Below are 26,590 nucleotides of genomic sequence, written 5' to 3'. Positions count from 1 at the left end.
CAACATAAGCATGGAAAATAACATAATGGTAATTATGGTAGCCATTGAATAAAATAAAATTCATCAATCTATGTCTTCAGACTTATGTAAGTAAATATCTATAACAAGTGGTTTTCCTTACAAAGGACATACACATGTAATACACATAGAAAGAACAAGTCCTTTAAATTATCATTGGCAACTATTACATAATTCATCTAAAAATGTCAATGAGTGCAAAAATAGCTAATTAAGTTTGGGTTACAAATTGAATACTTGCATAGTCTTAAAATATATCTCCACAAAATACTTACAAAAGAAAAGGAGAAATTTTACAGGGCCAAGGCCTGGCATACCAGAACCAAATCAAGTAAGCAGAGTAGACAAAACCAGAAATGGGACCTATAATCAGAGAGCACCTGGCAGAGCACAATGCAAGGACCACAGTGTCACTTTCATGGGATTCCTGCCAAAAATATTATCAGGTTGGTATATCTGACAAATCCATTGGAGATGCCCTACAAAATAAGCCGTCATTTTATAATCTTTTTGTAAAATGACAAGGTCATGAAATTCAAGGAAATTGTTAATAACTAAGCTAGATTGAAGAGGTTTAGAAACATTACAAACACATGCAACACATGATTGGGATTTTTTGTTATAACGACATGTTGGGTACAATTGAGGAAATCTGAAGGGTTTCTTCTCATTAAGTGAGAAGGTAAAAATGTATCAGTGTTAAAATTTCAAGTGTTTAACCGGCATTTTGCATATATAGGGAGATGCCCTGGTGTGTATCAGTTACATCCTTCAGAATTTGGATATGAACAGATGTCACATAACCCGTTTATTTTTAAATGACTTATAAGGGGACATTGATATGACTCATAAAGCTAGTGCACATGCATTATATGTGGGAAGCCCTTCATTCAATCCCTAAGTCTTGGCATATAGGAATTAAATACATCTCTCCACGTGCACCACTTAGAGACCCCTGAGCAGCGAGCAGAGAACTGATCCTAAACAATGCTCATCATGGCCCCAAACCAAAAATTTAAGTGACTGATAGAAGATGCTCTTGCCAGCTTTTCTCTAACAATGAAATTATGTCAAAGCAATACACAAATAGGATTAGAGAAATCATTGCATCTTAAGACATTTAAATATATATATTCATACCTAAATACGTGGGGAAAGATATTAGTGAAAGATGTTGAATGCTGTGATCTTGAAAATATAAAACCAGTGGGGCTGGAGTGATAGCACAGCAGATAGGGCATTTGCCTTGCACGCTGCTGGCCCGGGTTCGATTCTCAGCATCTCATATGGTCCCCTGAGCACGGCCAGGGGTAATTCCTGAGTGCAGAGCCAGGAGTGACCCCTGAGCATTGCTGGGTGTGACCCAAAAAGCAATATACACACACATATATATATACATATATATATAGAGAGAGAGAGAGCGCGCCAGTAATATGTCAGTTATGCCTTTCAATAATGTGGTTACCTTAGGTAAAAAAAGAGAATTTGCTAATATATTTTTTAGAATCACTTATTTGCCCATCAGTTTTGTTAGTGTCAAATACCAATTTTAAGCTAGGACTAAATGCTCTTGGTCTGCAACTCTTTAACTTTAATTCCTGAAGAGTTTCAAGGAAAAGAAAAAACTTATAGTAGGAGAGGAGGTAGGAAAATTGAATGGGAGGAAAAGTTACCAAAGAAATCATATAGCCATGTAATTTACCACAAATGATAAAGTTAATTTATCATATCATGGTATATTTATCAGAAGAACATTAAATATTTTTATATATCTTATTTGTAAGATATTGTGTGAGTATAAATTTCCTGATGAAAAGATATAAAGTTTTTATGAGTTTTATGAAGTAGCGTGTGTAGTTTGTGACTCCAAAGCAATAATAATTGATTCTGATCTTCTAAATCAATAATGAAAAAAAATAGCAGAGGCCATAATTAGCAGGTTTGGGATCAGTTCCCTGGTCATTGCTCAGGGCTCATTCCCAGTGGTTTTGGTGAGAGTATGTGGTGCCAGGGACTGAACTGAAATCCCATTGGTCACCCAACCTCCTTAAGCCCCTGCTGTGGTCAAACTCAGTGACATTTAGTATCTTCTGGCATTAGTGTCTATGTTAGTTAGACACTGATGATGAGTTAGTTAATTTATCTCAAGTTCGTATGAGATAATCCTAGGAGAGTCTGATTATTATATTTACCCCAAGGTACCAACACCCAGGTAAAATATCATCATCCCTTTGAGAAAGACTGAGAAAGAATGATTTGCATTGCAAATTGGTGTATTGTGGTCCCTCTCCAGTGTATTCTCACTTATATGATTCTGGTCTATCTAGCGCAAGGCTTGGAACTGATTCAAAACCCATGACTTCCCATGTTTATGATTTTAAATTTGGAGGGAAGGAGAAAGGACACAAAGTTTCAAATTTTGGGGGCAGACCTTAGAGCTCACTGTTGGCTCTATGATAGTTTCAGAGACCAACTGGGGTAACAGGGATTGAACCTGGGTAAGCCAACATGCAAGGCAACTGTTCTACCCCTATACTATCTCTTTGGTCTCACAAATTTTAATCATTTAAATATCATTATCCCTTTTGGTAAGAGTCAGTCCCATAGGACAAAACTCATAACAAATCTGATGATTTAAACCCTTCAGGGGTGTAGAGGCAGGAAGGTGGGTGCTCTCAGTCCATGTTTGCCTCTGTGGGATTCTTCTCTAGATCCTAGGCGTGAAAAACCAATCTAGGGTAATAGAACATCAGGTTAGACCATTGTGACTCTTGACTCTGTTTAAGTTTTTATCTGATTGGATATTCCCATCTATATCATGGAGGATAATCTGCTTTACTAAATCCGTTGATTTAAAAGGCCATTGATTCTTTGAAATAAGTGGGTTTTTAAGTCAAATCATTGTCTTAAGACTTATTTCACATCCCATCACTCCCATTCCTCTTTGCCAGCCACTAAAATCCATAATAAATAAAAACCCAACCTTCACATTTTTTCTAGTTTTACTCCTGCAATGTTTCATTTTGGGAAGGGGACAACAAACCCTCCCCAAGTCCCCCAAACCAAAAAAAGAACAAACAAAACCCCATGCACTTTTGCTTGCTCCCTTAAGAAGTTTTGCTATATGGATATAGGAAATAAAATATCTTGATGTTGTCTAGTCTTAAATGTGTTAAAAAACCATACTTGTTTTTTCTGATTTCCTTACCCTCAAAGATACCTACTGACCCAAAGTAGAAAGTGTACATATTTTTGTCATAAGTAATAGGACTTATGCAATAGGGTTGGAGCTGCTATAGAGTTGTCAAACAGCCCAGGAAGCCTTGTTGGAGGAGCCTAAATATAGCATGAAAATTCCCCAACAGAGTTATCCAAGCTAAAGGTTGAAAGATTATTAACATAAACCTCCTTATTCTTTCTATAACTTTGACATTTTGTGGGTTCTTGTGCTTTCTACTAGCCCATTTTCTGTCCTGCCCTGTTCTCTATTGGTCTCCCCCTCAGTTATTTTTTTTTGTTTCTCTTTCAGCATCCTCTCAGTATCCCAACTTTCTCTCTGGAATTTTCCACCCATTTAGCATTTTCTCCCTTGAGATGCTTATGTAACTGTTTACTTTTGGGACTTATTCCCTGGTTTCCTTTCAGGACAAGATTATTTTCTTGATCTTTTTTAATTCCTAGGGCTTCTGAACTCATTGTTTGGATTTCCTGTTGCCTTTAAAAGTTATGATGTCTGTCATTCTTAGTAGAGTTTTGCATTTTCTATTATTTTTGTTGCTTTTTTGGAAGGGTCATAATTTCTAAGTGAAAACTCATTTGTCCTCAGGAAACTTAAACAAGTTTTCTCTCTCCAGTTGAAGTTTACTAACCTGGTAACAGACAAGTTAGATTTCAAGACCATTAAGTTGCCTTTGAGCTCTGAAGTGATTTGGTTGTGTTGGTAAAAAGATATTCACGTTTTGATAGTGATCATAGAAACATTCTGTTAGCTTGAAATTAAGTAGATGCCTTCCTCTGGCATCCATTCATAATTGGGTACTGGTTGTTTTTATTTTTGTTTTGACCTCTGTACTAGTGACTTTAGGACTTTATTTTATTTTTTTACTTTTATTAAGGCACCATGATTTACAAAAATGTCTGTAATACCGTTTAAGGCAATCAGTGTTCCAACACCGATCCCATCACTAGTGTCAACTTTCCTGCACTTGATATTGGTTCCACCTGGTCCGGCTGATCTAGGGAATCAATGTTTCAAAGTTCCCTCCTACCCCTGTCTCTTTAACAAGCGACATTTTTACAGCATTGTTATTATAGCTTGAGTTTGATGCGTTCAGTATTGCTAGCTCTCTGTGGGTAGATTTTCACATATAGCGTACTTCTTACCATTGATGTGTCAAAGCTTCCTGACCCTTGTATACCTCTAGGCTGCCCTTTTCTTTTGTCTCCCCCCCCATTTTTCTCCTTCCCTGACCTATTTATTTCATTTGCCTGCCTTTGACACCTTCCATTCTCTCATCATGTTATTCTGTATACAACAGATAAGCTAAATCATCCAGAATTTTTCCTTTTTCTGACTTACTTTATCTAACATGATATCCAGTTCCATCCAAGTATCAGAAAATTGCATGATTTCATTCTTCCTTGAAATTTCTTAGTATTCCATTGTGTTTATACCACACCTTGGATACCTGGATTGATTCCATATCTTAGTGATTTCACTGAATGGTGTAATGAATAATAATATGCATATGTCCTTTTGGATGAATATTTTTTATGTCTTAGGGGTAGATAGCAAGAAGTTGAATTACTGGATCATATGGAAGTCCTAAATTAATGTTTTTTTAAAGAAATATCCGTACTGTCTTCCATAGGTGTTGACCAGAAAACATTCTCACCTACTGTGGATTAGAATTCCCTTTTCACCACATCCTTGCCAATACAGATTTTTTCCAGTTTTGTTTGTTTTTATAATAGTTGCCATTCTCACTGGTGCAAAAATGCCTTTGATAAAGGTTCAGTTCAGGAGTGGATTTATACATAAGTAGAGTAGATCATTATGGAATCTAATTAATTTGGAACCATAACTTACTGCCTACTCCTCTGCCCAGTTATATTTCAACCTGTGAATGGTCCAGGCTAATTGAATATGGCCTTTGAGCTTAAGGATAAAAGCTGAATTTTTTTTCTTGGATGAATAAAACATAGCCAACTTAAAACCTCAATGAATGCCTTTGTTGTACTTGGCTTATACAAAAAAATCACAAGAGTCAAAACAAGTATAATTCTGAAAGGCACTTTCCCAAATTGGAAAGTCAGAGAGTGAAAGCCCACAACTTGGGGGTGACCCATCAACTTTGAGCCACTCGGATAAAGGAGCACTGTTCAACAGGAGGAATCAGGTTCCCTACATAAGCAAGAGTCATGTGAAAATTGAGTAGAGTGTCTTCTCCTGACTTTCTTAAAGGTCACTTATTAGCTGGAATTAATGAAATGACATGATTGAAATATTTGTTTCCTACCTTTTCAGTATAGTCCTTTACTTATCATTTCTCTAAAGAAAAGGGATTGCTTCTGTGAAATGTTTGAGTTGAATAGAGGCAAGTTGAAACTTATAATCAGATGTGATTTGTTCAAAGTTGATAGTGGAAAATAATTATTTTTATGTACATTGAGAGGTCACCATGCATAACACCATATAACATGTCCTCAGATACACCAGAATTTGGTAATGAAGCAAGAAAAATGGGAGATAAGGAAACATACCATGCGAATAGTAATTACATGCCCCCCAAATAAAATTCAACTAGACAACTAGATTCAGAGAAAAATATGAAGAAGATTGAAAGAAACAGAGTAGTGTAAATCAGAAAAAAATTAAATTCAACAAGGGAGAACTTAAACTTGAAATAAGACTTGAAGGCTGGATAGATATGGTTAGATATGAGGAAACAAAATAGGAAGACAAGCTCATGTTTTGACCATGAGTGAATCCTGATTTAAGATACTTTACTCTGAGGGCTGGACTGATAGTAGAGCAGGTAGGGTGTTTGCCTTGCATGCGGCCGACCCAGGTTTGATCCCGGTATCCCATATGGTCCCCTAAGCACTTCCTTCCAGGAGTGATTCCTGAGTGCAGAGCTAGGAGTAACCCCTGAGCATTGCCAGGTGTGGCCCCAAAACAACAACAACAAAAATAGACACCTGATTCTGAAATTCAAATCCAGTTGCAAATATAAGGGAAAAGAACTTTAATATTAATTTGTAAGAAAACATTGTATTTGGAACCTCCATATAAGGAATTCATGCAAGAAACCTTCTTGTCTCTCCTTCCAGGTGTATCTGCCCAGCTCACCAGCACCTGGCATTGTCGGAATACTTCTGTAGGAACACCGTTCTGGATGGCCCCTGAGGTCAGATAGTTTTGAGGAGGGCACATGCAATGTTTGATCCTTCTAATTTCCTTTTCTTGCATACCGTGTCTCTTTGTATGTCTTGAGATGTGCTAGAAGAAAGAGTTATGTTATTTTTATTAAGTATTTTTCTGTGTGAGGAGGAACATGGAAGGAATGATAAATGGGTTGTGAATGAATATGTAAATAATGACAGCCTGAATCTGTAAGTGTATGAGTGGAAGAGAGAAGTCTTGGAGCCTTAATGTTTTCATTTAAGCTTATTTTTAATTGCTTAGTTTGTTATTAATGTATGGATCTTTCTAAATCTTTAGATTCTGTTAAAAATTTTTGCTGTTTTGGGGCTACATCTGGTGGTGCTCAGGGCTTATTCCTGGCTCCATGCTCAGGGGTCACACCTGGCAGAGCTCAGAAAGCCATATGGCATGCTGGGAATTAAATGGGAACAGCCAGGTGCAAGGCATGTGCCCTACCCACTTTACTAAACCTCCAAGCCATCTGTTTTTTAAATTAAAAAAAAAAAAAAAGAATCAGCACCAACAGGCACACATGAAAGAAAGGCATGTCAACACTGGCCCATAACACTGTTTTTAAATTTTAATAGAAATACTATAAAACCCCTGCCTTTGTTTAAGATCGAGTCTTTTAATTTATATAATAGACTCCCTCCCATACTGGGTCACTGCTCAGGGGCCAGACTTAGCTATAGCAGTTTTTGTTTTTGTTTTGTTTTTTTCATTATTTTCTTAGGGAAGCTGTAGCTAAAACAAGCAAAATTGTTGAAGGAAAGTTTCCTAGAGTCACATCTTCACTTCGCAGTCACTGTTAATATCCTTAATCTTTTTAATTATGTTTATCAGTAAAGAGCACTTATGTTTGAAAACTCTCTCTGCTACTTCTGGGAAAAGCCCTGCTATTTATTTACCATTCTCAAAGGAGTGTTAGTAGGAGAAGTAATTCAAATACTATATTGATATTACAAAATGTTTGAATTAAATTTGTCTGAGGATTAAATCTTAGTGTACTATTTTTAATATTAACTCATTTATTATAAAAAGTTTAAATGTAAATGTAATATAAAATACAGATAAGAATAAATTAATATACTTTAGAAAGTTCAATGGATTAAAAACTTTTTAATGAGGCATTCATCATACAGTAATAGTAAAAAGTTTAATCATATAAGAAAAACAATTCATAAGAAAATGTCAAAAGAGAGTTTTATACTAGTTTGTTCAGATATATTACTAGTTTTCCAAGGACCATGAAACATTTAAAATTAGAAATTAATATATTTATACCAAATTTTCCTTAATTTTCATATGGCTATATGATTAATGCTAGTCAATAATCTAATTTATATTTTAAATAACAGTAACAAAGACATAATTTGTCATTTAGTAAAATTAATTTTATTAGTGAAACTTGAATGCACTCTAATCTATGAATAAAATAATTATTTGGGGGCCAAAGAGGTAGTACAATGAGTAGTACGTTTGCTATGCATGTGGCCAATCTAGATTTGATCCTGGACCTCACATGGTCTGCCAAGCACTTCCATGAGTGATTTCTGAGCACAGAGCCAGGAGTACCCTCTGAGCACAAAAGGAATATTTTTATTTATCCAAAATTTAATTACCATAGCATTACATGGATTAATAATTAAATTTTATATTAATGTATTACTACAAGACTAATTTTGTGGGTTATTATTTATTATAAGAAACTACTCTAGTACAGACAGGCTTAGAAGTGCTTTCCAACTTATCAAACAAATGAATAATGTATAAAAGTTCACGGCGGTAAATACATGAACAACACTTATGTTCATCTCTCTGTAGTAAGCATTGTCCAACATGTGAATAATTGGTGATATTCTCTGCATTAACATACATATGCCACATATATTTTTATTTATTTAATGTATTTGTTACTGGCCTTCAGGTACTTCTTTATTGCCTTGTTTATCTTCCCAGGAACTCACTAGTGAATAAAGAACCAGAATGCTACCAATATTTTCCATTGGCCTATATGCTTTTTCTTCTGCCCCTAGTTCAGGCCTCTACTATAGAATAATTTTTCCCCTACATATTGTGTTTATCAGTCATTGTCTACCTTATAATCATATTCATGTTTTTATCCAAACTGTTGTTTGCTTTTGTTATTTCTCTCGGTGGCAGGTGGGACGATGATTTGCTTAAGGAGTAGTCACCTTGGATGACCAATGTGTGCCCTGTACCAACCAAATTCACCTTGCAGCACAGGAATTTCCCTTATTCCTGCTCCTTTGCTGCTGTTGTGATAGCAGGAATCATTCACACCTGGTTGTGTTGTTCACCTCCTCAGTTGCAATGGTTTCAAACACCCACGTTCGGTGCTTACACACTTGCTTTCCAAGGGTCGTACACCTGAGTTGTGGTGTCTACATAGGCCCAGCTGTAGTGTACTGGAGATTAATTGTTGTTGTGGAAGCTGCGATGTCAGCCATGCTTGATGCATGAGGGCATCACGAGAAATAAGAGTCAGGGTCTTCAGCATTCTGGGCACTGAACTATTCTTGACACTGAACTATTCCCAAGGACCCCACATGGACTTTTTAAAAAGCGTTAAACCTGATTTTGATGGATTCAGAAAGATGAAATATTGTTCTGGATAGGGCCTTAATTTTTTTTTCACTTTACTAAAATTTCACACTATGTAGTTAAGTGGTACAACTCTCTACCCTACCATACTTCAATACCACTCATTTTTTAATAGCAGGCATTCATAAAATGTAATACTTCTTTAATGACCCATTAGCTCTTTCATAGCATGTTGTTTCATCTCCAGATAGTTGAGTTCATTTCCCCAGCTTTCTTTTTACGGATAATTTCTATCTTGACAGCACTGTGATTTGAAAAGGCACTGCCTGTTGTTCCAAACATTTTGGTTTATTCTCGCTAAAGACACAATATTCGCCTTTTTCTTTGGCTTTCTTTAGGTGATTGCATGTGAGCAGCAACTGGATACTACTTATGATGCCAGATGTGACACGTGGTCTCTAGGGATCACAGCTATTGAGCTGGGGGATGGAGACCCTCCACTAGCTGACCTACATCCCATGAGAGCTCTCTTCAAAATACCAAGGTCAGAGGCCTCACATAGGTCCTATATCCATAGCACCCCACCCGCCTCCTCCTTTTTCCTTCCAGCCACCACGTGCTTTATTGGGAAAATATATAGATATATTTTATATATTTTAACAAGTTGGGAGCAGAGTGATCTGAAATGCCATTTTAAAAAAATTCTCTTTCTTTTTCCTTACTTTGCCCTACCCCGCCCCACTCCCCAAACATACACACACATACACACATACACACACACACACACACGCACACACATACACACTGGAGTGCCTGGGCTCTTGAACTCTCATGGTTCAGGTGGACACACACATTCCAGGGGGCACATATGTTGGTTTTACTGTTCTTCCATACCTAATTGTGGTTTGCCACAGATCCCACATATTCCTGTGGTACTGGGGATTCCAAACAGCAAAGCCCCTGGAATTACAAACTACACATCTGGGGTAGGGATCAAACTTAAAGCCTCACGATTGTACAGCAGATGCCTTGGTTGAGAGTCATCTATCTGGGGCTCCCAATTCTGAGTCTTCTGAGTCATTTCTTGCATGCAGCAGTTTCATTTTCCCCATTTAGCATGTTGATGCTGGCATGTACCATCAGTGACTCACACATGAATGTGACTTAATTAACACAAATTGTAGCACTGGCATCAGTGTGCTAAGTGAGAGGTTTCACCTGATACTCCATGTTTCTTTCTTGCTTCTGGAAGCATTTGATTCCAGAAAATAGTGATCCTTCCCACTCTTCGTTTTAACTAAGATCCAGCCAAGGAAACAGTGATTTGCTGCACTCTGCACTGTCTAGTCATTTTTTTTTTAGTAGCTACTAAGACTTTTTTAAAAAAAAACTTTAAAATGTTATTACTTAGAAAATTGTAGATAAGATTTTTGATAAATACCTGGGTTCAATTCCTCTGTCCCTCTTGGAGAGCCCAGCAACCTACTGAGTATCCCACCCACACAGTAGATCCTGGCAAGCTACCCGTGGAGTATTCGATACGCCAAAAACAGTAACAACAAGTCTCACAATGGAGATGTTACTGGTGCCTGCTCGAGCAAATTGATGGACAATGGGACGACAGTGCTACAGTGCTACAATTATTCAAAACATGTCATTATCATCATCATCATCATCATCATCATCATCATCATCATCATCATCATCATCATCCCATTGATCGTCGAATTTCTTCAGTGGTCTCAGTAATGTCTCCATTCGTCCTAGCCCTGAGATTTTAGCAGCCTCTCTTTACTCGTCCTTCCCAACGATGCCACATTGGAGGCTCTTTCAGGGTCAGGGGAATGAGACCCAGCATTGTTACTGGTTTTGGAATATGAATACATCGTGGGGAGTTTGTGAGGCTCTCCCATGTGAGCAGGAAACTCTCTGTAGCTTGCCAGGTTCTCCCAGAGGGAGAAGTAGGCTATAAGATGTCTATAAGCTTCCGGGAGCTTGGTTTTAAGTCTCTGGATGTTGGCGTTTGGTGGGATTACACGGCATTGGGGGCAGTCCCTGGGTGTGACCGCCTGGCTACTGGAAGATGGGAAATCTGGGTGGAAGAGGCCCGGACCCAATTCGAGCAGGCTTGGAGGTCTCAGCCCCGGGTTCCACACACCTGGGTTCCTCTGCTGATACCGTCATGCGTGAGGCTCGTCCAAACATGTGGAGAGGGGCCTTGAGCATGTTAAAACATGTTAAAAAAATTTTTTTTGCTTTTTTTTTGGGGGGGGTGGGTCACACCTGGCGATGCACAGGGGTTATTCCTGGCTCTGCACTCAGGAACCACCCCTGGGGGTGCTCAGGGGACCATATGGGATGCTGGGAATTGAACCCAGGTCTGCCGAGTGCAAGGCAAACGCCCTACCCGCTGTGCTATTGCTCCAGCCCCAAAACATGTTAAAGTTTTTAATTAAAAACAGTAACCCTAGAAGAGCGCACTTTCCAAAGCTATGAAAGCACTTTCCTATTTACATAAGCCTCTTCCCTTCCGTGTTTACCAACAGACTTTCACTGCTTATCATATTCCTAATTAAACTTAAACATCCTATTAAAGAGATATGAAAAATGCCTATTTTATTGAAGTTATGTTATTTTTTTAAAAACTTTCTTCTGGATTGTGTCTGGTACCTTACTTCTGTCAAAATGTACATATGGACCTGCAGTGAGTGAGATCCAGTGCAGATTGATGGGGTGGCCACTTACACCTCATTCCACACACTATTAAACAAATTGTATAGTAGGATCATATATTAAAAAACCCTGAATAGAGTTTTCTTCCTCTAAAGTCATAATATTGGTATGTTGTGTTCATTTCTAAGTATTTGAAAAGTATTAAATTGGTTTAAAAGCATTAAATTAAAAAAATTATCATTGAATTTCCTTTCCAGTCTTATGTTCTGAATTGTAATACTCTGGATCTTTACTCAAAAATTCCAATGTAACGGGTTGTGCTTTTTGTAAACTGTACTTCTTTCTTGAAAGAGATAAAGATGACAAAAAAAGAATTAAAACCTTTCCTATACCAAATTGAGTGCATTTCATCCATTTTGATGAAGATGGAAAAAGGTCTTTATTTTCCAACTCCCACTATCATTCAATATGAAAATGAAGTACTATGCTTCCAGAGCTATTTTGTTCTCTCTGAGTTAGCCTGGAATTACTGGTCTTGGTAGTTATGTCACAGGGAGAAGGAATGACATTCCAGGATAAAGTCAGTAATATAGCAAGGTACTTCCAGAAACTTCATTATTTGTTATTCACTATTCATTATTCTGCTGCCAAAATATCTCTAAAATGGAGAACTAATACTGATATTTTAGAAATAGGACCTGAAGCCAATTCTGATGGTTCTAAAATTATAAAAAATAAAACTTTATTATACTTAAAGCAACCAGTGAGTGTCTCAGAAAGAAAATTTTCGGGAGGAGAAGAAGCAAAGCAACATAGTTGGAGAAAAAAATTACTTCTTTTTATGTGCAAATCAGCAATCCTCAAATAGTCCTAAGGATTGTAAAATGAGCTTTAGGCATGATTCCGAGAGATGAGTGGCTGCACTTCTCCTTAATGAGCCTCTACGAACTGTACATTAATTTCATTATAAACTGTTTAAGGAATAATGCAGAATTGAAGACAAAGTATTTTCATCTCGATAATGAAAACAAAGAGCTGTTTGAATTAACATAAAGTACTTCTTCAGCAAATTCGACCATCATGGTTCATCAATGTTGCTTGATTACAGTTAGGTTAGCCTCATTTTCAAGTCATGTTCATTTGTATTCATGAACATGCCAAAAAATAAATAAAAAACTTGTTTCAACTGAATATGAAAGGGATTTATAACAAAACTATTTTTAAGTGACATTTAGAACTTTTAGGTAATCATATTTTCTAGTTCTTTACTTTGGTGACCTACTTCCAACCATCTATCCAATACTAAGATAGCTCACAAAGGCAATCTGTTGCCATTCCCTCTTTGCTGCAGTTTCCCTAGGTCCATAAACTCTTTTTTTCTAAGTAATTTCTGTGCCCCTGATAGTCTCCTCAGAGAATTCTTTGAGATCAAAGTAAGAAATCTTGCCCCCACTCATCATTGTTTCTATTCTGCGAAGTATTGATATTCCCATCTAGGGCAAGTAGGTAAAAGTAAGAAGATTCTTTAAAGGAAAAAATAAACATATCAGTTGGAAAAAATTGGTCATATATTATGTGCTTTCAGAAAAATAAGTAGCCTGTCATTTTATTTAAGAAAAGATTAATAACTAATTACCTGTCTTTAAATGGGAAAATGATGGTGATGCTTGATTATACGTGACAGGCCTTGATTGCAGTAATGCATTAACCTGTCTCTGATTTTATACTGACTCACCAATGTTTAGGTCTCAACCATGATGCTTATTTTTCTAGAAATCCTCCCCCCAAACTAAGACAGCCTGAAATATGGTCTGCAGAATTCAATGACTTCATTAGCAGGTGAGTAATATTTTTAAAAATTATTTAATTTGATACCTATCTTTGAAATATACCTTTTAAAATAATTGCTGCTTTGAGTCTGTGCCTTATTTTTTATCTATTAAATAGTCCCAGTAGTCTCCTTTATTTTCATCAAAATAAGCTTTCATAATGTCTTGTGAATGAATGTTCAGTGAATACACTATTGCTCACACTCATATGGTCTTGGCGTCATGTTTATTCACTTATCCAGTGGTTTTGCTCCTGCAGTAAATTTATTGGCCATGACTTCTACTGTAAACCTGTCTTTTGCAGCCAGGCCCTCTGCATTTCATACCTGTTCATTCACCCTCTACTTAGTAGTGATAAAATGGTTCTACATTTTAAATTCAGTGAAAGTTTTTATTTAACATATAGTTTGCACAAATACATTTGCCTTAACTAGAAGATCTGAGTTAGCTATTTTTAAATCTGTCTCACAGAACTTTTTTGTAGAATCTATATTATGCCTCTACTTTAAAAAAAAGGAAGTTAAGGAGTAATACCAAGTTGTAAATAGGAGAGAACAATCATTAATATAAGATGTGAAAAACTTCACAAGGAAAATATAGAGAAGACAAAATCAGGAACCAGGTACATCTGGGCAGCTATCATTGGTTTTCCTGATGGAAATCAATTCTTTTCTACCATGCTCTGTTTTATTATTAAGAAAAGAAACTGAAATAATATCAAAGCTCAGGGGGAACTGGTAATTCTTTTTTCTAGATTCCATTTAGCTACTGTGTATGTATTACACAAGACAAAAAATTTAATAAACGACATAAAACTTTACAATTCTCTTAGGAGATTCCCTTTGAAAGGCTCCTCATGATTCAGAATTACGTCTGTGTTTGTAGATCTTTCCACACAGATTCTCAATGAACCTTGGGGGACCTTGACTAATTTCATGAAGTTTCATCTCAGAGAAATATTTCTTGATTTCCTCCTGGCAGTTAATAATCTTTCCAGCATGTTACTGTTGCATTATTTTTCCTCTTTCTCTAAAAAAATATTACTTTTATCTAGCTCCCTATTTAGATGCCTTTCTTAACTAAACAGTAAGCAGTGGAGGAGCATTAAATGTGCCTCACTTGTCTCCACCTCAAGTGCTTACAGAGAGCTTGGTATATATCAGCTATTTGATAAACTTTTACTTGGATAAAGTTGTTGCATATGCAAATATACTCAGTACATTGATAGAAGACAACATGTCAGAAATTAATGTATTTGTTAAACTGAATGAAAGCTGAAAGCATTTGTTCTTGAAATTACCTTCCTTATTTATTTATTAGTATATTTTAGCATTCCTGGGAAATCTATTTTTGGTTCAGCCCAGTAAAATAAGTGATTGAACTGACATCATAGGAGCAGGAGTCGTGGCTTATGTGAAAACATGGGTTTCTTCTTTTTTCTCCCTCCTTCTGTATTTATAAAAGGTAGTTTAACAGTGGCCTGTTTTTGTTTTTAACAATTAAGATCCTCTGAATGTCAGGGTCAAAGAGTATTGGAAATTTCTGTAGCCCAAAACCAGAGTATAAATCCTTCTTGATACCTACTAAAAATAATAATTTACAGTGCAGCCCAGTCTATCTGAGTAAGCCACACTGCTGAAAAGTCCTTCTAACACTGACCCAAATCTGTTTCTCTGTTAATTCCACCAATTGATCATGGGTATTTTGTCCCTTAGGAGTATAATCTCTCTTCCTAATATTTGATGACAGTTGTTACAGCTGATTAAACATCCAAGCTTATTCAAATGCTTCTCCCATGATGCTGCTTCTGGTGCCTTATCCTTTCTCATTTCTCCACTCTGGTTGAACCTATCAAGAGGTGTGCTGTGCATTAATATAATGCCACAGGACCTCAGAAAACATTTGCCGACATGGAATTTAAACATCCTCAGTGCATTAGCCTTCTCAAATGAGTTAGCAGTTTTCTCACGTAGAAAGAAATAGATCAATTAAGAAGCCCTTAAAAGCATTAGCGAAGGAAAACTGAAAAGTTTGTTTTAATTTTAGATAAGCATTAAAACTGTAATGGCTTCATTGTTGTTTAACTACTGAATTGTAAGGGAGTCTGCAGTAAGACAGACTTTAATTATCATTATGCAGTAACAACTGAGGGAGCAGAAAAGTAGTGTTTAGCTAGAAGTTGGTATCACTATAACATGTATGTGTGCTCTTTCACAACCATTTATTTCCTCGCATTGCAGTTTAACATTTTTAAGACATACTTCATGGGCTGAGCATTTGTAAGCACTATGCTCTAGTATTTGTGTTTAGGAATATGAATAACCATTTTAACACTCTTAGTTTTTAATAATTACACGTTCTCTTTTCTGCCAGTGCAGGTGCCTGACTAAAGATTATGAAAAGCGACCGACAGTGTCAGAACTTTTGCAGCATAAATTTATTACTCAGATTGATGAAAAGAATATGATGGTGCAAAAACAACTCATGGAATTCATTAACCTTCATCAATATGTGGGAGGCACAGAAAAAGCCAGGTAAATAAATAAGGACTCTGAAGGTCTAATGTTCCTCTAATGCCTCAGAGCAATGTGTTTCTTTGTTTCTTTGTTTTGTTTTTGGATTTGAGGGCTGTACCAGGGGCTATTCCTGTGTTCAGGAGTGGCCTCAGGAAACCATACATGACAGGGCATTGACCTGGTTTGGCAAGATGCAAGGCAAGTGTCTTAATTCTTGTATTATCTCTGGCTTCTGAACAATTTTATAATGTGATGGTTACTGTGGTAAGAGGAAAAATTATTTTCATTTCTTGCTTGCTAGTTCAAGAGAGGAAGGTACTTCCTTCCATAAGAATTGAATAGCACGCATTGAATTGAATCCCAATATGGGTAAAATTAGTAGCAGCATTTTTAAAATAATAAATTTATCAGGAAGAAAGATTGTAAACATGAATGTATGACTACTGGTGTATATTTTCTGCTCATCCAACACCAAATGAAGAAACTTTTTTGCTGCATCCCCTCCATGACTGATTGTTTCCAATCTTTCTAAATATGTGCCATTCTCACTGGTGTGAGGTGGGATATCATTGTTGTTTTGATTCTCAATTCCCTAATCACTCACAAGAGGCAATGAGCATTTTTTCATATGCCAACAGGCCATCTGTATGTCTTCTTTAAGGAAGTATCCCTTTATCTCCGCTTCCCACTTTTGCATGAGTTTGCATTGGATTTTCTGTTGTTGAGACTTGTGTGAGCTTTGTAAATCTTGCGCATTAACTCTTTGTCTTATGTATTGTGTAAATATTTTCTCCCATTCAGTAAGATGTTTTTTAATTTTAACTTTATTTTGCCATTCAAGGATTTTTAATTTTATGTAGTCCCATTTATTTACTTTTGTTTTGGTTGTCTTTACCTCTGGAGTTGAATGACCCCCATAAGGTTCAGGAGCATCATAACCCAATGCCTTTCTGACCATCATGAAGTTGAGGAGATGTCACCAAATCAGAGAGAAATATATCTCATGAATGCTAGCTGGGTCATTGGAGAAGAGAATATTTTCCTATCAACATTTATTTAATTAACTAGTTAATTAATTTTGGTTTGGGGACTATACCTGACAATGCTCATGGCTTACTCCTGGTGGCTATGCATTCAGAAATCACTTCTGAAAGGCTTGAGGGATCATATTGGGTGCCATGGGTCAAATATGGCTTGTCTGGTACAAGACAAACACTTTACCCATTATACTATCTCTCCGACCCCATTCTCAACGTTTTACTATACGTCTCAAGTGTGAAGCAAGGTAAAGGGAAGAGGTACTGGTTGGTTAGTGATAACAATTTGGGCAAATTAGTTTTCTTTAAAATTGTGCAAAAAAAGCACAATTTTTTGGCTGGGGTTTGTGCCATATCTGGAGTGTTTGAGGATATATATGTATCTATATCTATATCTATACAATACCAGGGGTCAAACCAGGGTAGGCAACATGTAAGGTAAGGGTATTAATCCTTGGTGAAATAGGGTGAAATCCCTATTTCCAACCCTGTGCTTGTGCAAAATTACTTGATTTATCCAATTCCCTGTGCTCATTAAATCGATCCCAGGTCTGAACATAACTTAATCATAGGTGAAGTTTTTCATATGTGATATTAACTGTTAGAATTGGATTGATGTATATACCTGGCAGTATAATTTTTATAAAACTTTTACTCAGTTTTAGGGACTGTCTAGTAGAAATTAAAGACAAACTGATTCCTTTAAACTCCCAGTGATGAGGAGGTAGGCAATGTTCCAAAGCACTGTGGAATGGATATTAAAATTTTCTATTTTAAATCTCTCCTGAATACAAGCTACACAGTCATATGCTGCATATGCTCGTAGCAACTGCTTTTTATAATACACTCCTAGATCATGGGAACACGCTGTTTTCACAGAAGGTAAAATGACAATGTTAGAAAGTAGACTGAGTTGGTGAGAAAGTCAGATAGATTATAAAATATTTAAAAAGTTTTACCCTTCAATTTTAAAATATTCAATTTTGTGACAATGGTGACTAGGAGAAGTATTTCATAGCTGAAGTGTAATATTTTACATTCTTGACTAAAAACAATGGAAGCCAGTTTTCAGAGGAAAAGCCATTTAGCGAAAAATGCTGGAATCTTAGAGACTTGAGAGGAAGGCAAATGGCCAAACTCAGGCACCAACCAAACACATCAACTGCCTCAGTCATCCTTTGGCAAGTACAGCCTGCTCAGAGACCATTCCTGACGCCCATCCTATAGTCTCTGCATCAGTGTTCCTGGATCTTGCCTGCTACAGTCCCCGAATGTTATTTGTAAGTGGACCTTTAGCTTTATGTCACATGTTAGGCTTTGGTTTTTAAGTTCCAGACAGGACCCTCTGATTCCCCATGTTTAGGTCCATTTGTGAAGGTGAGAGAATGTTGGGAGAAATACTTGGTCTTCTCTCACTCCAAGTTTCTCTTTGAGAGGCAGGATCTTTCCTTGATACCATTTTGGAATTCCTCCCACAGAGGAAGACCATTTTGAGCTGCTGAAGAAATGAATGACCATTACATGTCTACTTTCTAGCTTTCCTAGGTTCTTTATGGATCAAAAATAATTACCTAATAGTATCTGAATTATGATTTGCTTTTTGCAAAGGACAGACCTATCCTAGTATCTGATGAGTGACAATAAATTCTATATGTTATCTTTCACATTTTTTCTACCCCAAACAAAAACTTAACATTTTATTTGAACACATCAACATCCTGGTATTGACTGACTGTGATATACACATATATAAATTTTTCCATGTAATTCTATAGATTCAAAAAGGAATATTAATAGGAATTGAGTAACTAAAATAAAATTATATTTTAGGCTAGAATTACTGGCTGTATTTGTGATGCTGTTGCAATCGCTGAATTTTCCCCAAAGTATGTGATTTTTCAAAGCAGCATATAACACAACCTTGAAACAAAGCTCCAAGGATTAGCAAATTCAAAGACTAAAATGTTGTCCAGCAATTCAGTGCCCAATGTGCCTAGTTCAGTCTAGTACTTCTTTATTAGGCATGAGAATTTACCTAATGTAAATCCACTTAAATGAGAATTCGATTTTATTCCAAAAAATGAAAAAGGAAGAATAGGAGATAGAGGAGGAGGAGGAGAAGGAGAAGGAGGAAGAGGAGGAGGAGCACAAAGGGGAAGGAGTGGAGAGAAGAAAAGGAAAAGGAAGAAAAGTAGAAAATCGATAGAAGTAATAACAGGGTTCTTTCAGTAAGGTTCAATAATGACTCCACTTTACTTCCTATTTTATGGGAAAGATAATTTTTCTGTAGTGGCAATGACTGCATCATGGGGAGAACTATTCTCTTTGGAACTTTTAGTTCTTTCCCTTATTACATGGGGCTTCTAAAATGCTGTTCCTTCTACTTATATAACTATCCTTGGATTCCCATCTCCACATGTATATTTCAAACTCAAAATGTCCAAAATGGAACGGATGCTATTCCACCCAAACTTAGTTTTCTTCTCTTTCTTATTAGTGTTGATACTAATCTAGGTTTATCTTGATTTATTGTCCTCTTGTACTCTCCACTTTTTATTCATAAAAAGACTAAATTTTTTTACATCCATTAGCCCATTAATAGTTTTATTCCAATTATTGCTGCCAGAGACATCGTGGATTGAAACCACATACATGTTATTATGCAAAACAGGGGCAGGTGCTCTCCAGTGCTCTGACAGATGACATAGAAATAGTCTGTACAGTAGTCTGTACAAATGACATAGTCTGTACTCTGGGAGCAAACATTTTAGTAAAAGGAATAGAACAACCCTGTAACTAAGCATTAAGTAATATGGGAAGTTTTAGTCCCATGAACGGAATGCAGATAGTGACCAGTGAGAAGTGGAGAGCATTTCCACCAGTAGGAACACGAAGGTTTATTTGGGAGGTGATCTTATTCAGCACTGCAGGGGATAAGCAGGACTAAACCAAGTGAAAAGAGTTATTATGTGATAAACTTTAATCCTAGAAATACAGGTCTCTGCAAAAACAATGAGATAAGTTCACCATTAGAATTTTGATCAAAGTTGTAAAGAAAATTACAGAAATCGGATTAGAGAATGATGCAGAGAGAATCAGAGAGAAGTCAGGGAGAACTTTGAAAGTTCAGCTGAGGAGCTCACCTAACTTTTAAGAATCCCAGTGAATACCCATAAGCCTCTTGTATCTTTATATGCACCAACCTTTCATGAGTCCTTACAGGTAAATTACAGTTATACAAAGACAGATGACAAAAACAGTTCTTTAAATCATTTTTAATTCCTATTTCCAGTATGTCTTTCTATCATTAGACCCTGGGTTTGGGATTTTTGTTTTCTAAGGTGCACCAAACTGATCCTCACCATTTTATAATTATCAAGGCAGTCAATGGCTAGCATTTGAGATAAGGAATCTATTGGTATATATTTCTTGATTTTTGTGTGTGTGGTATGTTTTCATTGCTATAGAACTTGTATTATAAACATATTTTACTTAGTAAAATTTCATTATTAGCTTGGCTGAAATGAGAGAGTAAAGTAATTGTGAATTCTAGAAGAAAATTTAATGGGGTCATTAGTCCAATATAGATAATTCAGAAAGACTGGTGAAGCTAGACTATGATTATGCTGAGGATCTATCTCAGGGACCAGGAAATTTAGAAAAGAAATGATTATATCCTTTCCTATTTGAGACATGTCCTTATGTCTTCATTCTTCCCTTCTGGAGAAACTTCCAAATAAGAAGTGAATACCTTTAGAATATAGTTTCCTAGAATTTTTATAAGGAATAGGGAATTAGATGAGCACTCTCTGGAGAAAACCATTCTGAGTATTCCTGCTTCTAGGTACTAAGTAAAGGAATTCAGATTAACAGGAAGAGACCATTGCTCAAATGGGCTAAGAAACGATACCAAGGAGTAAGTTACAGTGATGCTTCAAAACAAGAGTAAGACATGAAAGAGTGAAGAATGTTAATCACTGATGGGAACACAAATGTCATCTTTTGTTTGTTTCTTTTGGGGTCACAATTTGATCAGGTGCCCATGTGGAGTGCAATGGATCAAATCTAGGTTGACCGTGTGCAAGGCAAGTGTTGTTCCCAATGTACTATTTCTCTGGCCCCTACAAATATTTATTTTTAAGAAACAATTAAGAAAAACTCACTGGGAACAGTTGATGATGTTTGAGATGTGCTGAGGTGTGTTGTAATTAGCACCGTTTGGCAACCCACAGTGGGCTGGAGCGATAGCATAGCAGATAGGTCGTTTTCCTTGCACTCAGACTACCTGGGTTCGTTTTCTCTGCCCCTCTCGAAGATCCCAGCAAAGTACTGAGAGTATCCCGCCCGCACAGCAGAGCCTGGCAAGCTACCCGTGGCGTATTCGATATGCCAAAAACAGTAACAACAGGTCTCACAATGGAGATGTTACTGATGCCTGCTCGAGCAAATCAATGAGCAATGGGATGACAAACAATTAAGGATTTAGCTGGTCTAGAAACGCCAAAAGTAGTAATGCCAACATTAAAATAATTATTTCTAGAATATTTCTGGAAATACAAGCATTAAAATAATATATAAACAATATAACATTTCCAGAATTTGTAAAGAAGTCCTAAAATATTATAAAAATTTGAATATTCTTGGGGCTGGAGTGATAGCACAGTGGGTAGGGCATTTGCCTTGCACATGGCCGACCCGGGTTTGATTCCCAGCATCCCATATGGTCCCCCCAGCACCGCCAGGAGTGCATAAGACAGGAATAACACCTGTGCATTGCCGGCTGTGACCCAAAAAGCAAAAAATAATAATAATTTAAATTTTCTTATAAGCTATTGACATACTTTAGTACTAAATATTCATAAGAATTAATCTTCCATTGAATGATATTGAAGATACCATGGAAATGATAAATAAATGAGATCACATAAACTTTAGAAAAACATCATAGGTAATCATCCTTGTATAGGTTTGCTGAGAGCATTTTTATATAATTGTGATCTTATGTCAAAGTACTTAGGAGGACAAATTTTCAGGCTTAATTAGGGCTCAGATAATAACCAATGAACCAGTGACAGCTTTTTACTCTATGCAATTCTCTGCTTGTGCTAAAATCTTACATACACATTTACCCTCACAGATGATAATCTCTTTTAGGCTGTGAGATAAGTATATGTAAGTTTTTTCCAAGGTCCCTAGTGCAAGGCTGCAGGGTACCATTAATGGGTATCTCTATGTTCAGGGGCAAAGGCATTCATTTAGAATAGGAAATGAATGGTGTTTCCCAGAATTGCACAACACGGGTCATTTCATACCACTTATGGGTCCAATAGGGGTCATTAAACTTGCAGTTCAATTTTACTGAACCTTTGCCATCTCATGCTAATATAACATCCCGGTCACCTTAGAAAGTCTAAATATGGTTCATAAGTGCTGTGCGCAAGTCTGCTAGACACCATTGTTACTCAGCTTTTGCTCAGCAGAGCATGGGTCTCCTTCCCACTAGTCAGTGAAGGCTGGAGCCTAGGTAGTGGCTCTGGAAGTTCTTGCTTCTCAGCATCAAGGCCTTTCAAGCAAGGTGGGGTCTTGCACAGCTCTGCTCCACAGGCAGAGCAGTTAACTCCAGTTGCTCTGTCACGTATTCCCGCCTTCTAAATGCATTTGTTATAGCTCACCAGGTATGGTCACTGTCATTCTGTTGCTCCTTCACCCAGAGTTCTTTGTAAAGTGAGAACATGTTCTAGAGTTGACTGAGGCGGGGTAGAAACTATTACTTGTAACCCATTTATTTAGAGGTTGTTCTGCAAACTCCCACTTACAGATTTTTTCAATCTTCACTTATAACATTATCTTATAATAGAGCTATGAATTCAGTTGGTTGGGCTTGGCTTGGGATGGTTTCAGTTAACAGCCATAATTTTTATAAAGAATTCCTGGGTTGAAACGATAGTACAGTGGATAGGGCCTTTGCCTTCCACGAGGCTGACCTGGGTTCGATTCCCAGCATCCCATATGGTCCCCTGAGCACCACCAGGAGTAATTCCTGAGTGCAGAGTCAGGAGTAAGCCCTGCGTATTGCCGGGTGTGACCCAAAAAGCAAAAAAAAAAAAATTCCAACTCCCTTCAATCGCTGAGATTTTGTTACTGGATTCAACTTGTGTTCTTTTCCTTGGTATCAGTCACTTCACAGACAATCACACAATCTTTTACCAAAATGCTTTCACCAAAACCTCCCTCCCATCGAAAGACCTGACCCTGGAAGAACTTCCGGTCTTGCAATCTTTCTATGTTTATCCCTCTTTTTCTTTTTTTTTAATCTTAAATCTACTTTTAATTTATTGACGTTCTGTGATTGACAATAATGTTATTGATTTCCCATGTGTATTATTCCAACAGTGTATCCATCGCTGAGTACCCACCTCCCATGCCCATCCCTCTCAACACCCTGAACTCAACTGTATGGACCAATTCTCCTCTTACGTTGCCTTTGTCCTTTGGTTGTGACCTTGTTGTTTACATGTAAGTCCCACTTCTGCCTCTCTTCAAAGTCTTGAAGGTTTTTTTTTTAATTTTATTTTATCACCATGTGGAAAGTTACAAAGTTCTCAGGTTTATGTCTCAGTTATACCGTATTCAAACACCATCCCTTCACCAGTGCCCATATTCCACCACCAAAATCCCCGGTATACCCCCCATCCCCCACCCCAACTGTATAACTAATGAATTTCACTTCATTTTCTCTTCACCTTGATTACGTTCCATATTTCAACACAAAACTCACTATTGTTGTGGGAGTTATACCCCAAACAAGATAACCCTATTAAGGAAGCATTTGACAATTAGTTTTCCATTAAAAGATTGTATGTTTTCAGGTTTTACAAAAGGTCGTGCAGCCGCGTTAGCGGCCGCGTGGCTCGGATGTGTCCCAGTCCCGAATCCCGGAGCCGTGTTAGTTGCTGCTCAGTGTCACCAGGGCTCCATCTGGAGAAGGTGTGCTGGCTGCACCTCCTCCTTCCGGCTCCCCAGTGTTGTTGGCCCCAATTCGGGTCCGGAGCATTTTCAGGGCCACATTGCTCACCAGAATGCCTGGCTGCTTCTCTGTTGATTGTGGCAAGATGGCGCCGAGGGTGGGTCGAGGGCGTGACTTCCAGCGGCTGGGACCTCTTGGAGTTTGGACTGTATCCCTCTTTTTCTGACTCATTTCATTTAACATGATACTTTCCATATTGATCCACTTATATGCAAATTTCATGACTTCATCTTTTCTAAAAGCTGCATAGTATTCCACTGTGTAGATGTACCAAAGTTTCTCTAACCAGTCATCTGTTCTTGGGTACTTGGGTTATTTTCCAAATTTTGGCTATTGTAAACAGTGCTGCAAGGAATATACAAGTGCAAATGTCATTTCTACTATACTTTTTTGCCTCTCCGGGATATATTCCCAGGAGTGGTATTGCTGGGTCAAATGGGAGTTCAATTTCTAATTTTTTGAGAATCGTCCATACTGTTTTCCAAAAGGGATGCACAAGTCAGCATTCCCACAAACAGTGAAGAAGAGTCCCTTTCTCCTCACATCCTCACCAACACCGTTTGCTTTTGTTCTTTTGGATGTGGGCCAGTTTCTGTGGTGTGAGATATCTCATTGTTGTTTTGATCTGCATCTCCCTGATGATTAGTGATGTAGAGCATTTTCTCATGTGCCTTTTAGACATTAGGATTTTTTCTTTAAGAAAGTTTCTGTTCATTTCATCACCCCATTTTCTGATGGGGTTGAATGTTTTCTTCCTGTAGAGTTCAACCAGTGCCTTTTATATCCTTGATATCAACACCTTATTGGATGGGTATTGGGTGAATATCCTTTCCCATTATGTAGACTGTCTTTGTATTTTGGTCAGTGTTTCTTTTGAGGTGCAGAAGCTTCTTAGTTTAAGATAGTCACATTTGTTTATCTCTGTTTTCACTTGCTTGGCCAGTATTGTGTTATCTTTGAAGATACCATTAGCTTCAACGTCGTGGAGGGTTTTGCCGACCTTGTCTTCAATGTACCTTATGGTTCTGGTCTGATGTTGAGGTCTTTAATACATTTTTATCTGACTTTTATACATGGTGTTAGGTAGAGATCTGAACCCTGAACCCATTTTTTTGCATGTAGCTGTCCAGTTTTTCCAGCACAATTTGTTAAAGAGGCTTTCCTTGCTCCACTTCACATTTCTTTCTCCCTTATCAAAGATTAGATGATCATATATTTGGAGGGGGTGTCAGAATACTCAACCCTGTTCCATTGGTCTGTGGCTCTGCCTTTGTTCCAATACCATGCTGTTTTAATTATTACCACTTTGTAGTAGAGTTTGAGGTTGGGGAGGTTGATTTCTCCCATTTTCTTTTTCCCAAGAATTGCTTTAGCTATTCGTGGAGGCTTATTGTTCCATATAAATTTCAGGAGTGTTTGCTCCATTTGTTTGAAGAATTTCATGGGTATCTTTATAGGGATCACATTGGGTCTGTACAATGCTTTGGGGAGTATTGCCATTTTGACAATGTTAATTCTCCCAATCCATGAGCAAGGGATATCTTTGCATTTCCTTGTGTCCTCTTTTATTTCATGAAGTAGAATTTTGTAGTTTTGTTTTTACAGGTTCATTACCTCCTTAGTTAAGCTGATTCTGAGGTGCTTGATTTTCTGAGACATGACTGTGAACAGGATTGCTTTTTTCATGTCACTTTTTTCTCTCTCATTATTTGTGTATAGGAAAGCCATGGACTTTTGGATATTGATTTTATAGCCTGCTACTTTACTATACAAGTCTATTCTTTCTAGGAGTTTCTTGGTATAGGTTTTAGGGTTCTCTAAATATAGTATCATATCATCTACGAATAGTGAGAGCTTGATTTCTTCCTTTCCTACCTGAATGGCCTTAATATCTTTTTCTTGCCTAACCGCTATTGCAAGTACTTCCAGTACTATATTGAAAAAAATTGTGAGAGTGGGCATCCTTGTCTTGTCCCTAATCTTAGAGGAAAGGCCCTTAGTTTTTCTCCATTGAGGATAATCCTTGCCACGCATTTGTGGTATATGGCTTTGACTGTCTTTTTTTTTTCTTTTTTGGGTCACACCCGGCAATGCACAGGGGTCACTCCTGGCTCATGCACTCAGGAATTACCCTGGCGGTGCTCAGGGGACCATATGGGATGCTGGGATTCGAACCCGGGTCGGCCACGTGCAAGGCAAACGCCCTACCCGCTGTGCTATCACTCCAGCCCCGGCTTTGACTGTCTTGAGGAAAGTTCCTTCTAAACCCATTTTGGTGAGAGTTTTCATCATAAATGGGTACTGATCTTATCAAATGCTTTCTCTGCATCTATTGATATGATATATGGTTTTTATTTTTTCTTTTGTTGATATGATGGATTATGTTGATTGATTTCTGAATGTTAAACCATCCTTGCATCCCCGGAACGAATCCCACTTGGTCATGGTGTATGATCTTTTTGATGAGTTGTTGAATTCTATTTGCTAATATTTTGTTG

At 37.3% G+C, this 26,590-nt stretch overlaps 1 protein-coding gene across 1 annotated transcript in view; it reads left to right on the top strand.

Moving 5' to 3' along the window:
• The window catches only part of MYO3A (myosin IIIA), a 188,925-nt gene that overhangs the window by 24,935 nt on the left and 137,400 nt on the right, over positions 1–26,590 (top strand). Inside the window, exons 5-8 of the mRNA XM_004605494.2 lie at positions 6,352–6,428; positions 9,409–9,554; positions 13,457–13,522; positions 15,891–16,046. Of these exons, the coding sequence (XP_004605551.2) occupies positions 6,352–6,428; positions 9,409–9,554; positions 13,457–13,522; positions 15,891–16,046 (445 nt within the window). The remainder of the gene's footprint in view (positions 1–6,351; positions 6,429–9,408; positions 9,555–13,456; positions 13,523–15,890; positions 16,047–26,590) is intronic.

The sequence above is a fragment of the Sorex araneus genome, chromosome 9 (genome assembly GCF_027595985.1).
Source record: "Sorex araneus isolate mSorAra2 chromosome 9, mSorAra2.pri, whole genome shotgun sequence".
Lineage (NCBI taxonomy): Eukaryota > Metazoa > Chordata > Mammalia > Eulipotyphla > Soricidae > Sorex > Sorex araneus.
The sequence above is the reverse complement of the archived record's forward strand: the minus strand, read 5'-3'. Positions and strand labels throughout refer to the sequence as shown.